The sequence below is a fragment of the Schistocerca gregaria genome, chromosome 4 (genome assembly GCF_023897955.1).
Source record: "Schistocerca gregaria isolate iqSchGreg1 chromosome 4, iqSchGreg1.2, whole genome shotgun sequence".
In the NCBI taxonomy this organism is placed as follows: domain Eukaryota; kingdom Metazoa; phylum Arthropoda; class Insecta; order Orthoptera; family Acrididae; genus Schistocerca; species Schistocerca gregaria.
In genome coordinates this window covers 497,957,252-497,974,129 of record NC_064923.1, presented here as the reverse complement: position 1 = coordinate 497,974,129, position 16,878 = coordinate 497,957,252, and the positions used below count along the sequence as shown (strand labels likewise).

The window sequence follows — 16,878 nt, the reverse complement described above, 5'->3', positions numbered from 1 at the left end:
AAATTGGTGCAGTGTATTTGTCCTAGTATGCAAGAACTTCATATGCACAGGGATGTAAATTGAAATTGCAGTTGAGATCATTTAATTTGGACTCGGTATAAAGGATGAACATAAATTTATAATCAGATTCTTCTATTGACCATCCTGGCTATCCCAAGATGAAACTGAAAATGTTAGTAACAACATTACCTCACTGGTTTATTTGTTTCCCAGTCATAACATTATCATTGGAGGAGACTTCGGTCATCTAACAACTGAGTGGGATGATTATTTTTGTAAGTGATGGGCCTGTCAAGGTATCCTGTGGAATGATACTAAATACCTTCTCAGAAAAATGTCTAGAACGGATAGTTCAGAAGTCCATTAATGATAGAAATATATTAGACCTAACAGCAACAAATAGACCTGATGTCCTTGAAATTTTCCACATTAAAACTGGATCAGTGATTATGATACAGTTGTAGCAACAATGGAGGAGGCCAGTTTTAAAACAGAAAAAAGGTTTGTGAATATGGTAAACTAGGAAGAGGCAGTAGTGTCATATCTCAAGGAGGGACTCTAAAGCTTTAGCTCTGGGCAGGTGCATGGTGAGGAACTGTGACGTAAGATGAGAAGAATAGTTAGCCGAGCATGGGATAGATCGGTACCTACACATGATGATGGTGTGAGAGACCTTTTTTGGTGTACAGTCTCAGGTAATGTGCTGATGGATATGTGCGTGTGCGTGTACACCTGTCCTTTTTTCCCCCTAAGGTAAGTCTTTCCACTCCCGGGATTGGAATGACTCCTTACCCTCTCCCTTAAAACCCACATCCTTTCGTCTTTCCCTCTCCTTCCCTCTTTCCTGAAGAAGCAACCGTCGGTTGCGAAAGCTAGATATTTTGTGTGATTGTTTGTGTGTTTTATTTATTGTGCCTGTCTAGAGGCGCTTTCCCGTTTGGTAAGTCTTGGAATCTTTGTTTTTAATATAAATTCTGAAGAAACTTTGACAACTGCAGAATAGGTTAGAAAACAAAATGTAGAGGGATAGGTGCCAGCTGAAACACATTTGCCTGTCAAGAGCTATGTGTGAAGCCTTCAACCACTACCGTAGCAGAATCTTACTGAAATACCTCTTTCAGAACCCAAGGAAAATCTGATCTTACATTGAGGCTGTCAGTGGCACCAAAGTTAGTGTCTAGAAACTCATGGATTACACAGAAGTTGATATTAAGTGGAGCAAAGCAGAAGTAGAAATACTTAATTCCACATTAAAATGTTCCTTTATAAACAGAGATTCAGGAATACTGCCCCAATGTAATTGTAGCAACACTACAAAGATGAATTATATAAGTACTAGTGTCAGTGGCACTGAGAAATATCTAAAATCACTAAAAATGAAAAAGTTACAAGGACCCAATGGAATTCCTGTCAGATCCTCTGCAGAATTAGCAGCCTAATTTGCCCACTTCGTAACCGTGGTACGCCATAGATCACTCTACAAGAACTGTACCTATTTGTTGGAGGAAATAACAGCTCACACTTATCTACAAGAAGGGTATCAGAAATGACCAGTAATATTAATGCTGATATCATTTCAATCCATCCTGTTGTAGACTCTTAGAGGGCATTCTCAACTGAAACAAAGTGAGTATCTCAATCAGAAGACGACCTTGTCAAACAGTAGTGATTCTGAAAGCATCAGTCCTGTGAAACACAACTTGTACTCAGACATCCTGAAAGCCATATTTCTCCACTTTGGAAAAGTTTTAAACTCCACACTGTACTATTGCTTATTACTAGAAGTCAAATTAAATTTGACTTGACTGAGGATATATTGGCAGAGAAGATGCAGCCTGTATCTTGAATGGAGAACTGTTACCAGATGTAGAAATCACCTCAGGAACGGCCTGGGAGAATATATGGAGACTTTTGATGTTTATGTTGTATGTTAACAGCCTGGCAGACTATTAATATTAATCTCAAACTTCTGCAGTGATGCAGCTACCTACAATGAAGTTCTATTTGAAAAGCTGTACAAAGATCCAATCAGATTAACCTTTTGAGGTAATTTGAAGATTGGCAACTTGTTTTAAATGTTAAGAAATGTGACTCGTAAACTTCAGTGTCAGTAAGTCACATTTGGAAGCAAAGTCAAATAAATGTCTGGCCATGAAATGTACCGATGCTTAGACACCATCACAGGCAAAGCAGGTGGCAGACTGGTTCACTGGTAGATGACTGGGAAAAAGTAATCAGTTTACAAAGGAAATTGCTTACAACACACTTCTGTGGCCCGGCAGAGAATAGTGCTCAATTGTGAGAGGCACATACCAGACAGTTCTAACCGTGGTTATTGAAATTATACGATGCAGGGCAGCATGGATGGTCAAACAAGTCCTGAAAGGGCCACATGTACACCCATACTCTGCGAACTACAGTGAAGTGTGTGGCAGAGGGTAATTCCCAATGTACCACATACACTGTGTGATGAAAAATATTCATACATCTGTATGTAATGTGGAATTGATCACTGTACGAGGCAGGGAATATTGTGTTGTCACTAGAAAAGCAGTAACACTAGAATGGGTCAGTAAGGAGAGCTCAGTAACTTCAAACGTGGACTAGTCTTTGGATGTCGCTTTAATAACTCTAGCGGGGACATTCCAGCCCTTCTAAAGTTTCTCAGGTCTACTGTTGGTTAAGTGATTGTGAAGTCAAATGGAAATGTAAAGGAACAACCACACCAATGCCGAGACCAGGCAGGTATCATGAACTGATGGACAGGGACCCTTGACCATTGCAGAGGGTGGTTGTAAAGAATTGCATGAAATCACCATAAGGCATCACTCGTTAGCTCAAAAATGCCACCAGAAGCCAGCTAGCACAGTGACTGTGCATAGGAAGTTAAAAAGAATAGTGTAAAATGGTCAAGCAGCTCTTCGTAAGTCACATTTTTCTGTAGTCAGTGCCGACTGGCATTTGAGATGGTGTAAAAGATGCCACTGGACAGTGAATTACTGGAAAGGAGTGATTGGGAGAGATGAATCATGCAATACTCTGTGTCAACCTGATGGAAGGGTTCCTATTTGCCATCACGTGCAGTGTCAACAGTGAAGTGCGGAGACTGTATTGTTATATTTTGGAGGTGCTTTTTATGGTTAGGATTGGTCCCCATATTGTTCTTAAGGAAACACTAAATATTGACACATTTTACAACATTGTGTACAGTAGAGGAACAGTTCAGAGAGATGATTGATAGTTTCAGGATGACAGTGCACCTTGTCATAAACAGCATGTGTGAAGCAAAAGATTGGAGACAGCAGCATTCCTGAAATGGACTGATGTGCCCAGTGTTGGGGCCTGAACCCACTGGAACACATTGGGGATGAGTTAAAACAGTTTCATCCCAGATCCCAGCATCAAACACCACACTACCTTCTCTGGTTTCAGTTGTTGAGGACGAATGGGATACTGTTCCTCCACAGACATTCAGACACCTCATTGAAAGTGGCCCCTGCGGAGTTCAAGCCATCATAAAGGCGAAGGGTGGTGTCCACATACTTCGGATCAGACTGTGTATTAATGTTTTTGCTCTTTCCATTCATGTACGGAGCATGGGAAGAACATCTGCTTAAATGCCTCTGTGAGCATTGTAATTAGTGTAATCTTGTTCTGTAGTATATTCCATGATTCCTCAATTAAAACCAAGTCTTCAAATTTGATAAGTAGGCTTTTTTTAAGCATCTCTCCATTCACATTGTTGAGCATTTTCCTGGAGCTCTTCCTAGTGCAAAAGAAAAATTGGACAAATTACATTGCACACAGGGCTATTTCAGCTGTCCTCTTTTTTATGCTTCATATGTGAATGGAAGGCGTATAAACCTTAATATGTGATACACTATAAAGCACTGTCTGCCATGCACTTCACTGTGGTTTGCTGCTTATGGACAGAGATATATAAATTCATTTAACATTTTAAGTGACCATAGATCTTACCTCTGTTTCTTATTTTGCTATGTACTTCAGATTCCATTTTTCCCCACCACCACAGTACATTTTAATTTTCAAAATTCATAATACTTTGTCAACATGACCAGGAAGAATTCAGGATTCACACTCATAGCAGTGAAAGTTAAAAAACATAACAATTTTTTTATATGTGAAATTTTATCATTTTTTTTCACTTGATATTGGTTTCATTTGTTGGTATATGTATACTTTTCTTCATAAGTAAGAGAGTCTTCGATAAATTGAGCACAGCATTCAAACCACACTTACATGTGTGTGCTTGTTATTAAGGTTCCAGCCAACTATACCTGATCACCACAAGATAGGATTGCCATATTGTGCATCAAGCACATAATAACCTCTTCATATCTGTGTCTTCCATGCAAGAACAAATAATGGACACTCTGCAACATTCTGTGTCATCTCACACCAATGGTAAGATTAACAGTAGCCAAACTATGGAACTACCATCCCATGCATAAGCTGCCATTAACACCGCAAGCAAATGTCTGATTTTGGAATGGTGCTGCAACCAAAAGGATGGACTGGTAATGAATGGTGCTGCACTGTGTTCAACAATGAGTGGCAGTTCTACACTAGTCCAGATGACCGTCATTGGCGGGTGTATTGGTGCATTGGGGAAGGTCCTTCTTCCAATGTGTTGGCGATGCACAGCAGTGTTACTACTGGCATCATGGTCTTGGGAGCCATTGGGTATGAATTCAGGTGTCCGCTGGTAGGGATCGAGGGAACTCTTATGGCACAACAGTATGTCAAGGACATCCTGCATCCTCAAGTGTTACCGTTATGCACTGCTATCCTGGTGCCATTTTTCAACAGGACATTGTTTGTCCACACGTGGCAAATGTCTCCCTCATTTTTTTCATGGTGTTGACTGAGGTATTCTGTGACCAGTATGGGCCTCAGATACTTACCCGATAGAATATGTGAGGGATCAACTCGGGGACATCCACTCTGTCATGACAGTATTCAGGATATCAAGTCCATTTAACACAGTTGTGGACGAGCTTGCCTTGGGAGAGGGCACAGCAGCTTTAACACACTTCCCAATGGAATTAATGTGTGCACCAGGATAGAGGGGGTACAACGTCATACAGAAAAGTGAACTCGTACTGCCAAGTTCTTTGTAATATTGCATACCCTCTCAATCTGTGAAGTTTCGTTTTGTCATCGCCTCTCCTTCTGGGTGCTACATCCCCCATCCCCCCCAGGCAGTATGTATTTTTGTAGGTAATGTCATTGTGAACTGTAATAGTTCATATTTGAGGCTTCAAGTTGGAATGCAAGGGCCTGTGATCAGGTTTGAGATTTGGCCTACTCTCACCTAACCAGAACCTCCTCCCCCTTTCATTGTTTCACCCTTTTTATGTATATGTGTGTCATTTTGCTCTAGTGTGTACCAAAAATGAAACTAGCTTATCTTCACTAATTTTACTTTGTGGTGTAGTCATCAGTCAGTGCACACTTTAAAATTACTATATCTAGAGACAGTAGAGTGACCAAATAAAGTGTAAGTTTTTGTTTGTCTCATTTAGATGAAATTTACTAATACATAAAATAATAATTGCAAGTAAATTGATTTAGTGAGTGACAATAATATTAAGTACTAGAGAGCTTAAGAAATACCTTGGAGACTTTGTGTAAAGAATATTCATGTCCATTGTAAATGCAAAGACAAAGAAATTATATAAATCACTTGGGGAGAAAATTCACAAGGCTGAAATGCATGCACCGTATCATCAGTTGTCAAGATTATTCTTAGTGTAGAGTCGTCAACTATTTTGTGCAGGAAAAAAAAAAAAAAAAAAAAAAAAGATGTAGAGGGAAGTCATTAAGTTTCCTTTCCTGCTATACTTCTCTCTCTCTCTCTCTCTCTCTCTCTCTCTCTCTCTCTCTCTCTCTCTCTCTCTCTCCCCCTCCCCCCTCTCTCTCTCCCCCTCCCCCCCTCTCTCTCTCCCCCTCCCCCCCTCTCTCTCTCCCCCTCCCCCCTCTCCCCCCCCTCCCCTCTCCCCCCCCTCCCCTCTCTCTCTCTCTCCCTCCCCTCTCTCTCTCTCTCCCTCCCCTCTCTCTCTCTCTCCCTCCCCTCTCTCTCTCTCTCCCTCCCCTCTCTCTCTCTCCCCCTCCCCCCTTCTCTCTCCCCCCTCCCCCCCCTCTCTCTCCCCCTCCTTAACCATGAAACCTAGGTTAATTTCATGCATAATTTTTAAAACCATTTATACATGTCACAATTTAATCATGTTTTACCAGGTAAAAGGATTCAGACGAATTGAAATGGCATACATACGGTATTAGTCTAAAATTGGCTTTCACTCATCAAGGAGTGACAGTCTACAAAATATGAAAGTACCTTTTTGGATACTATTGAACACAGTCAAACTCTTCATCATCCAAAACAGGCTGAACTGTTTCATTTTATGAAATCTTTAAGCCACGTGTGATTTGACAGTATTGTATCCTTCACAGTATGGTTTCTTTTTGTAAACAGTATTTAATAACTGTATCTATTACAGTTACTATGAAATTTCGTATGAGTGCCTGCCTTTGTCTATAGGATGGACCAGGATGGAAGCCTCAACATTAGCTTTGATGAATGGAGGGATTTTCTTTTGTATGCTCCAAGCACTGACATCTTTGAGCTCATCAAGTATTGGAGACATGCTACGGTATGTAAATAATAATAATAATGATCAACATTTATCCTAGAGATCTATGAAATTTTAATACAACGCAGTAAATCAGAATGTAACACTGCCTGCTAGTAATAACATTGGCAAAAGTTTTCAAATGTAACTATGTTATATGATACCGTTAAAATTTTTGACAGAAACTTTCATTAAATACTTAAAAAAATTGCAGTTTTTAGTGATGTTATTTTTTCATTCATAAATTATATGGGGCTGATCGTGAAGTTTTAACTCGTGTATCAAACACTCTTGTGTCACCAGTTGCTATATAAGAATGTACGCGTTTCTTTGAAAAGAATTATCAGATAGACTCTTTTTGCCCAGGGCTGGTTTGAGAAAACTTTTCTACACAAGTGACTTCTAATTTGGAGTCCCACCTCCTTCCCGCTGTTCCCTGTACACCTTCACCATTGCTAGTTTTTTCTACGAATTGATACAAGCTGTGTACAAGTGTTTGCACTTTGATGCTCTTGGCACCCCTCTCAGCTTGCGCCCCCCCCCCCCCCCCCCTCCTCCTGAAGTGCCGGATTGTGGCAGTTGGACCTAGAACCTGCCCTGCTTCTGCCTATAGTACCCAGATGGTTATCAGTAGGATTAAATGGAGATGCAGAACTGCTCTGTTCTCTAGAACTGCTCTGTTCTCTCAGGTTCATTTATGTATGTGGAAAACCTATCAATGTTAACAGTCTCTCGCAAATAACAGGCACAGTGCAGGAGTCTTCAGTGGCACTTTGTCATATAGATGTTATTTAGTGTATTGTGTTGTATTCTCATTCTTTAGATATTGCTTATAAGCATTTTGTACTAAATGCTTATTGATCAAAATCGTAAACATGACTTCGAAACAGCAACTGTGTAATTCAGTATAGATTGAAAAATCAGCCAACCAGTTGCAAATAAAGGTGTATTATCCCTTGTGACTATGGTTTCAATAATTGTAAAAATATCTTCTAAAGAAAAAGATATTTTTACAGATATTGAAACCATGATCAAGGGATAATAAACCTTTCTTTGCAACTGGTTGGCTGATTTATCAATTTATTTTGCTTACTGCCAATACACTTAAAACCCTTTGTGAAGCAAGAGGAGCACCACATGTCAAACTGACTACACAAAGATTCTTCTTTTTTTTTTAATTTGTGCTGTCTAAATGCCCTATTCAAAGGTCATTTGGTATTGTTGAAATGCTTTTCACAATAAGATGGTGTAACTCTTCTTCGATGCCAGCTTTTATAATGTTGCCTATTCAGATTCGATTTGTCTTGTTATACTACCTCATAGAAGTAAATGACAGTTGTGTGATGGAAACAAACAGAAATAGGAAAAAAGTTGAAAACAAAACTACTGACAGTCAGTATATACGGCAGTCACCTGTCATTCTAACTGTGACCAGAGTTTTCAGTGTTTGCAATGTTTTCAGATCTAAGGGGGAGAAACATATTGCTCTTCAGCAACTAATCTGCTTTCTCCTCCCACCTAAAATCATAATTTTGATGACACTGATTTGTGATGAAGTGTCAAGTGTAGATTAAGTTGGAAGGTGACAATATGATTGAGAGTTCTCGAAGCAACCAAATGTTAATGCAAAATAAAGGTTATGTTAAAAGACTGATCAGTAGCTTAGGTCCATGTTTAACGAACTTTGGTGTATTTCAGAAAACTTACAGTATCTAATATAATACGTAAGTCTCCGATGCGTACTTCGGTGCTTATCGTGTGCATGTTTTATACGTAAATTACGAGAAATACGAGGGGGCCGAGCAGTACACAACTTGTTCGCAAATCAGCTCCGAAAAATGGTGGTTTATTAATCATTCAAATGTGAAACGGAAATAGGCAGAACAAGTGACGATGATCCTTCTAGGTGATAAAGGGATATCATACGCAAGAGCTGTCTAAATCACAAACATACTTATCGTACATTCATAACAGATTTACTGGCTACATAATTCGCATGTTTGAAGACCATCAATGTAATATATTGTAGACCAGTTAAGAAAACTCCATTCGCGTCGTTCGTATGTGCCTTCACGTAGTCCTACACCAAGCCTTTGAGAGTATGACTAAGAACGCGGCAGAAGTGACGTGTACAAGAACGCCTTGGCGATGACGTAGTATAACGAGTGGTTAACGGAAATCTGACGTCGTGTGGGCAGGCGTGTACCTGTGGTTCCAAGGTCGCTGATAGCTGCTGCAGCAGACCCGGCGTCCCACAGCTTGCGCAACACGACCTTGCAGAGCCCAGCTGTTTGCTGGCCCACGTTGATGGTTCGGCGGCAGTGCTGCAATACTGCTACTTTTGCAAAAACTATTGTTTGGCGTGCACTGTAACAGTATGACCATTTACGCCTTCATTTCGGCGAGATGTTCTTCCCTTAGTTATTTTTGTAGTGTGCCTCGCATATACCATTCTACATCCGAGGTTGTTATTTTCCTCCATTCGCCAAGATAATTTCCCCCTTTTTCTGTGGCTGCTCACGTACGTCAGATGAAGTGTTCCTTTGTGTAACTCATACTTCTCGGATGACTAAGCCAAAATATTTGTATTTTTTCGCAGTAGCAGTTTTTCTACCTAATGAAATTCATTGGCAAATCTTCACAGTCTAAAACAGCCAATTGAAAAGGCCATAGAGCAGTTTTTTTCCCCTGTGTGTGTATATTCTTCGCCGTATTGTTTATTTTTCTTCTCCTTTCTCCCTGTAATAATGTATTTTTGACTTTTCCTACATTGCAATACAACCTTCGTACAGAATTTAATTAAACAGAACCAAATAAAAATCAAATCGAAATCATGTCAGCACACTGAATACCTCAATCAGTTGTTTGACTGCATGCATGTGTCAACAATATCAAAGGCACCAATTTGGTGCGCTATTCCACATCGTGGTGTTTATCGTGTTAACTAAATAATGTAAACTAAAGCTGTTGCTGAGTAGATGTTACGATACATACATCTGAAGTCCTTTGCATATTTTTACTTCTCACCAAGAACCCTCAGAAATTTAGCATACTATTACTGCATTCTGTTATCCATACTGTTCCAGAACTTTCAATTTGGCACAACATCAGAAGTTTCGCGAGTTATTTTATTCAAGCACCTTGACATTTGGCGAGGGTGAATGGACGGCGTTCCAGACCTTTCCTCCACAGAAATACACTATGTGGGCAAAAGTACCCGGACAACCCCCCCCCCCCCCCCCCCAAAAAAAAAAAAAACGTATGTTTTTCATATTAGGTGCATTTGGCTACCAGGTACTCCATATCGGCGACATCAGTAGTCATTAGACATCGCGAGAGAGCAGAATGGGGCGCTCCGCGGAACTCAGACTTCGAACGTGGTCAGTTGACACTGGGTGTCACTTGTCATACGTCTGTACGCGAGATTACCATATACTACTAAACCTCCCTAGGTCCACTGTTTTCTAAGCGATAGCCACATGAAAACGTGAAGGAACACGTACAGCACAAAAGCGTACAGACCGACCTCGTCTGTTAACTGACAGAGACCGCCGACAATTGAAGAGGGAATTCCAAACTGCATCAGAATCCACTGCAAGTACTATGACAGTTAGGCGGGAGGTGAGAAAACATGGATTTCATGGTCGAGCGGCTGCTCATAAGTCACACATCACGCCGGTAAATGCCAAACGACGCCTCGCTTGGTGTAAGGAGCGTCAACATTGGACGATTGAACAGTGTATAAACGTTGTGTGGAGTGACGAATCACGGTACACAATGTGGCGATCCGATGGCAGGGTGTGGGTTTGGCGAATGTCCGGTGAATGTCATCTGCCAGCGTGTGTAGTGCCAGCAGTAAAATTCGGAGGTCGTGGTGTTGCGCTTTGGTCGTGTTTGTCATGGAGGGGGTCTTGCACCCCTTGTTGTGCGTGGCACTATCACAGCACAGGCCTACATTGATGCTTAAGCACCATGTAACGTGCCTCTTACGTGAGGAAGACGTTTTACTAGTTTTAATAAATTGTCTCTCATTGATGTATTCACGATAGTTACGAAGTGCTGTAGTCCGTAGCCGGCCATGAATCGGAGAGCATTTCCCACGCTGGCTGGCTAGGTGGCAAAGCGACCGTATGTCGCGCGTAGTGGGGAGGGGTGGGGTGCGGCGGGGCTCTGCGCTGGACCGTAGCAACAAGCGTTAGCTTGGGAAATATACATGACGGGAAGTACCGCCATCTTGGCGCCAAAGCCACCGATTTTGTTTTTTTTATATTTAATAATTAAAGTCATTTATGACAACATGAATACTAGGACGAGCCCCTGGATGTTTAAAACAATTTATCATTTTTGCCTCGTTAAAATTCACACCCGTTCATTAGCAAATGCATATCTTAGTAAGTACGAACTTGATCGGAAATCCACGAACTGTGACGAAACTAGTAGAGGAGGTAGGAGGAAATCCGACGACGCGACCCACCAAGGCGGATCAAGGAAGGTCCGACTTACACTCGCAAATCCCGGGTGGAAATGCTGGACTGTTATACTGTACGTCACATACACCATCCTCTGCGGACTCGCGGCTAAGCTGAGTAATAACAGTATCAGTTTAGAAGCGAAGGGGATCTTGCTTCCCACTGGTGAAGAGCAATTCAGGGATGGCTAATGCATCTTTAAACACTATCGAACACCTGTTCATAATGATCGGCCTGTGGCGGAGTGGTTACACGACAATAACATCCCCGTAATGGACTGGCCTGTACGGAGTCCTGACTTGAAACCTTTAGAACACCTTTGGGATGTTTTGGAACGCCGACTTCGTGCCAGGCCTCACCGACGGACATCGAAACCTCTCCTCAGCGCAGCACTCCGTGAAGAATGGGCTGCCATTCCCCAAGACACCTTCCATAACGTGATTGAACGTATGCCTGCGAGAGTAGAAGCTGTCATCAAGGCTAAGGATGGGCCAACACCATATTGAATTCCAGCATTACTGATAGGGGGCGCCAGGAACTTGTAAGTCATTTTCAGCTTTTTGATCACATACTGCATTTCCGGTGTGCACTGCAAGTAAGACCCTAAATCTCCGTGTCAGTAGTTACCGCCGCTAACCGTACAGCCACCCCCTATCCCATATCAGTGTTCTCGAAAACGGTTACACAGACTGTTGGTACAAATTTAGTTTTATCCTCATTACAAAAAATGCTTATTTATTTTGTCATTTTTATAGTATGACCATATTTTTCATACTGTCTGTATGCGCATGAATGCAGTTCAGAACAAGATAGTTACATAATACTAATAATTTTTATTTGTCATTGTTCTGCCAAATTTGTGGTCAACGCCTTTCATTGCGTTACTCTTGAATGTCAGCAGAGCCGGCCGCGGTGGTCTCGCGGTTCTAGGCGCGCAGTCCGAGTTTTGGTACTTTAGTCACTTTGAGTCGGAACCATCGGAACAACTGATTTCTATTTCTGGACTAAATGCTTTAATTATTTTTTAGTTTTAAGTGTGACATTATTATGAGTCACTTTAGTTTACAGTTACCTTGTTTCAAGTTTACTGTGATGCATTCATCTATCATTGTGTCGTTCCAACAATGGACGCGTCTGACATCCAAGGTACCAGCTATTGAGCCTGTTCAAAAATGGTTCTTCAGCAAGCTCGTCCAAAGTTTTATCAGTAGAAGCCGCTAAAAGCGTGTTCCCATAAATAAGAGATCCGCAAGTTTCCTTCGAAGCATCTACAATATTTAGGCATTCGGCCACAGAGCCGTTAGAGCACTCATTTCGTCAAACTCAAACTGTCTGTGACCAACTGGAAGCTTTCGTGCAATAATTGAGTAGTCACGGACAGGTGGAAGCTCTCAGGAAAAAATTGAAATTTTTTTCTTAAAGCTATCCCAGAAGATCTGGATGATTGACTGATCTGGCCTTGCAACATTAACCAAAACGGCCTTGCTGTGCTGGTACTGCGAACGGCTGAAAGCAAGGGGAAACTACAGCCGTAATTTTTCCCGAGGACATGCAGCTTTACTGTATGATTAAATGATGATGGCATCCTCTTGGGTAAAATATTCCGGAGGTAAAATAGTCCCCCATTCGGATCTCCGGGCGGGGACTACTCAGGAGGATGTCGTTATCAGCAGAAAGAAAACTGGCATTCTACGGATCGGAGCGTGGAATGTCAGATCCCTTAATCGGGCAGGTAGGTTAGAAAATTTAAAAAGGGAAATGGATAGGTTAAAGTTAGATATAGTGGGAATTAGTGAAGTTCGGTGGCAGGAGGAACAAGACTTCTGGTCAGGTGACTACAGGGTTATAAACACAAAATCAAATAGGGGTAATGCAGGAGTAGGTTTAATTATGAATAGGAAAATAGGAATGCGGGTAAGCTACTACAAACAGCATAGTGAACGCATTATTGTGGCCAAGATAGATACGAAGCCCACACCTACTACAGTAGTACAAGTTTATATGCCAACTAGCTCTGCAGATGATGAAGAAATTGAAGAAATGTACGATGAAATAAAAGAAATTATTCAGATAGTGAAGGGAGACGAAAATTTAATAGTAATGGGTGACTGGAATTCGAGTGTAGGAAAAGGGAGAGAAGGAAACATAGGTGAATATGGATTGGGGCTAAGAAATGAAAGAGGAAGCCGCCTATTAGAATTTTGCACAGAGCACAACTTAATCATAGCTAACACTTGGTTTAAGAATCATGAAAGAAGGTTGTATACGTGGAAGAACCCTGGAGATACTAAAAGGTATCAGATAGATTATATAATGGTAAGACAGAGATTTAGGAACCAGGTTTTAAGTTGTAAGACATTTCCAGGGGCAGATGTGGACTCTGACCACAATCTATTGGTTATGACCTGTAGATTAAAACTGAAGAAACTGCAAAAATGTGGGAAATTAAGGAGATGGGACCTGGATAAACTGAAAGAACCAGAGGTTGTACAGAGTTTCAGAGAGAGCATAAGGGAACAATTGACAGGAATAGGGGAAAGAAATACAGTAGAAGAAGAATGGGTAGCTGTGAGGGATGTAGTAGTGAAGGCAGCAGAGGATAAAGTAGGTACAAAGACGAGGGCTGCTAGAAATCCTTGGGTAACAGAAGAAATATTGAATTTAATTGATGAAAGGAGAAAATATAAAAATGCAGTAAATGAAGCAGGCAAAAAGGAATACAAACGTCTCAAAAATGAGATCGACAGGAAGTGCAAAATGGCTAAACAGGGATGGGTAGAGGACAAATGTAAGGATGTAGAAGCTTATCTCACTAGGGGTAAGATATATACTGCCTACAGGAAAATTAAAGAGACCTTCGGAGAGAAGAGAACCACGTGTATGAATATCAAGAGCTCAGATGGCAGCCCAGTTCTAAGCAAAGAAGGGAAGGCAGAAAGGTGGAAGGAGTATATAGAAGGTTTATGCAAGGGCGATGTACTCCAGGACAATATTATGGAAATAGAAGAGGATGTAGATGAAGACGAAATGGGAGATACAATACTGCGTGAAGAGTTTGACAGAGCACTGAAAGACCTGAGTCGAAACAAGGCCCCCGGAGTAGACAACATTCCATTAGAACTACTGACGGCCTTGGGAGAACCAGTCATGACAAAACTCTACCAGCTGGTGAGCAAGATGTATGAGACAGGCGAAATACCCTCAGACTTAAAGAAGAATATAATAATTCCAATCCCAAAGAAAGCAGGTGCTGCCAGATGTGAAAATTACCGAACTATCAGTTTAATAAGCCACGGCTGCAAAATACTAACGCGAATTCTTTACAGACGAATGGAAAAACTGGTAGATGCAGACCTCGGTGAGGATCAGTTTGGATTCCGTCGAAATGTTGGAACACGTGAGGCAATACTGACCTTACGACTTATCTTAGAAGAAAGATTAAGAAAAGGCAAACCTACGTTTCTAGCATTTGTAGACTTAGAGAAAGCTTTTGACAATGTTGACTGGAATACTCTCTTTCAAATTCTAAAGGTGGCAGGGGTAAAATACAGGGAGCGAAAGGCTATTTATAATTTGTACAGAAACCAGATGGCAGTAATAAGAGTCGAGGGGCATGAAAGGGAAGCAGTGGTTGGGAAAGGAGTGAGACAGGGTTGTAGCCTCTCCCCGATGTTATTCAATCTGTATATTGAGCAAGCAGTAAAGGAAACAAAAGAAAAATTTGGAGTAGGTATTAAAATTCATGGAGACGAAGTAAAAACTTTGAGGTTCGCCGATGACATTGTAATTCTGTCAGAGACGGCAAAGGACTTGGAAGAGCAGTTGAACGGAATGGACAGTGTCTTGAAAAGAGGATATAAGATGAACATTAACAAAAGCAAAACGAGGATAATGGAATGTAGTCAAATTAAATCGGGTGATGCTGAGGGAATTAGATTAGGAAATGAGACACTTAAAGTAGTAAAGGAGTTTTGCTATTTAGGAAGTAAAATAACTGATGATGGTCGAAGTAGAGAGGATATAAAATGTAGACTGGCAATGGCAAGGAAAGCGTTTCTGAAGAAGAGAAATTTGTTAACATCGAATATAGATTTATGTATCAGGAAGCCGTTTCTGAAAGTATTTGTTTGGAGTGTAGCCATGTATGGAAGTGAAACATGGACGATAACTAGTTTGGACAAGAAGAGAATAGAAGCTTTCGAAATGTGGTGCTACAGAAGAATACTGAAGATAAGGTGGATAGATCACGTAACTAATGAGGAGGTATTGAATAGGATTGGGGAGAAGAGAAGTTTGTGGCACAACTTGACTAGAAGAAGGGATCGGTTGGTAGGACATGTTTTGAGGCATCAAGGGATCACAAATTTAGCATTGGAGGGCAGCGTGGAGGGTAAAAATCGTAGAGGGAGACCGAGAGATCAGTACACTAAGCAGATTCAGAAGGATGTAGGTTGCAGTAGGTACTGGGAGATGAAGCAGCTTGCACAGGATAGAGTAGCATGGAGAGCTGCATCAAACCAGTCTCAGGACTGAAGACAACAACAACAATCCCAGAAGACCAATTCAGCACATACGTCTGTTAGCGCTTATTTGGGGTCTTCTTCTATAGTGGTCAATCCAAGGATTGGTTTGCAACAGCTACAATTGCAGCTTGTCTCCATTCTGTGCATCTTTCAGCTTTTCATTTCTTTATAGGTGTTACATTCCACATCTTTCACGATTTCATCCATGTACCTCAGTCGTGGTCTTCCTCTTGGTCTTTCCCTCGACATATCCCTCTAGTATAGTTCAGTGAAAATGAAGCAGATGCTAGTTTTCGTTGTCTGGTTTTATCTCAATTCAGTGAATTAGGAATATGTATATATTTGTCCGTTGCGGATGAAATTTGGTTGTTATAAATCCATCTCCTCTAAGCCATAAAGTGTTTTTGCTCATAATTGTACTTAATTTTATAGGATGTCTTCAAATCTCGGATTAAAATTTACGTTTTAACAACTGTGTACGTCTGTGGTGTATTGTGTATATCTTTTGTAAATACATTTCTTACACCTTGATCCACTTTTATCTTTTTTTTTTCGTTGACTATATTAATACACGGACGACACAAAAATAACATAAGGCGACACACTCGGCGAAAGTTGTATAGCTGCTGCTCATTTATGACGAGCAGCGATAGCTACATGTTGTCTCACAGCACAAGGAGTTAATGAGTGAGATATATGAGTAGTCAGATGAAAACCAAACACCCGCCACGATGAGACTATTTAATGGTTCCATTTAAAAGTAACCACTACTGGCGTTAAGACATCTATCCCCCTGGGAGACGAAGCGATCAATTCCTGTTTCGCTGAACGCGGTTGGCCTCTGATGGACCCACAACCGCACCGACTCTTGCACTTCATCGTCCGGCTAAAACCGACGTCCACGCTTGTCTTTCGCCAGGTCGCCAAAAATGCAAAATCTTGCAGTGAACGATCAAGTCTGTACGGAGCAAGTTGCAGCGTTTCACAACCAAATCGCTGAAGCGTAGCCTCCGACCGATTGGCAGTGTGAGAGCGGTCGTTATCGTGCAACAGGATGCTTACGTCCGACATTTCGACAGCCTGAGAGCAAACAGCAAAGTCAACAGTGTAAACATCCCACATCTCCCCGCGAAAGACATCCAAAGCTGTTCACATAAATTTTGGTAAGGTCATGATGGCCTCCTTCGACTTGAGGGGTCCTCCGCTCGTAGAGTTCAACTGTGGATCCGCAAT

General features: G+C 41.3%; 1 protein-coding gene across 1 annotated transcript in view; it reads left to right on the top strand.

Annotated features, from left to right (window-relative positions):
* The window catches only part of LOC126267409 (calcium-binding mitochondrial carrier protein SCaMC-2), a 211,145-nt gene that overhangs the window by 75,086 nt on the left and 119,181 nt on the right, over positions 1-16,878 (top strand). Inside the window, exon 4 of the mRNA XM_049972638.1 lies at positions 6,563-6,674. Coding sequence (XP_049828595.1) covers positions 6,563-6,674 — 112 coding nt within the window. The remainder of the gene's footprint in view (positions 1-6,562; positions 6,675-16,878) is intronic.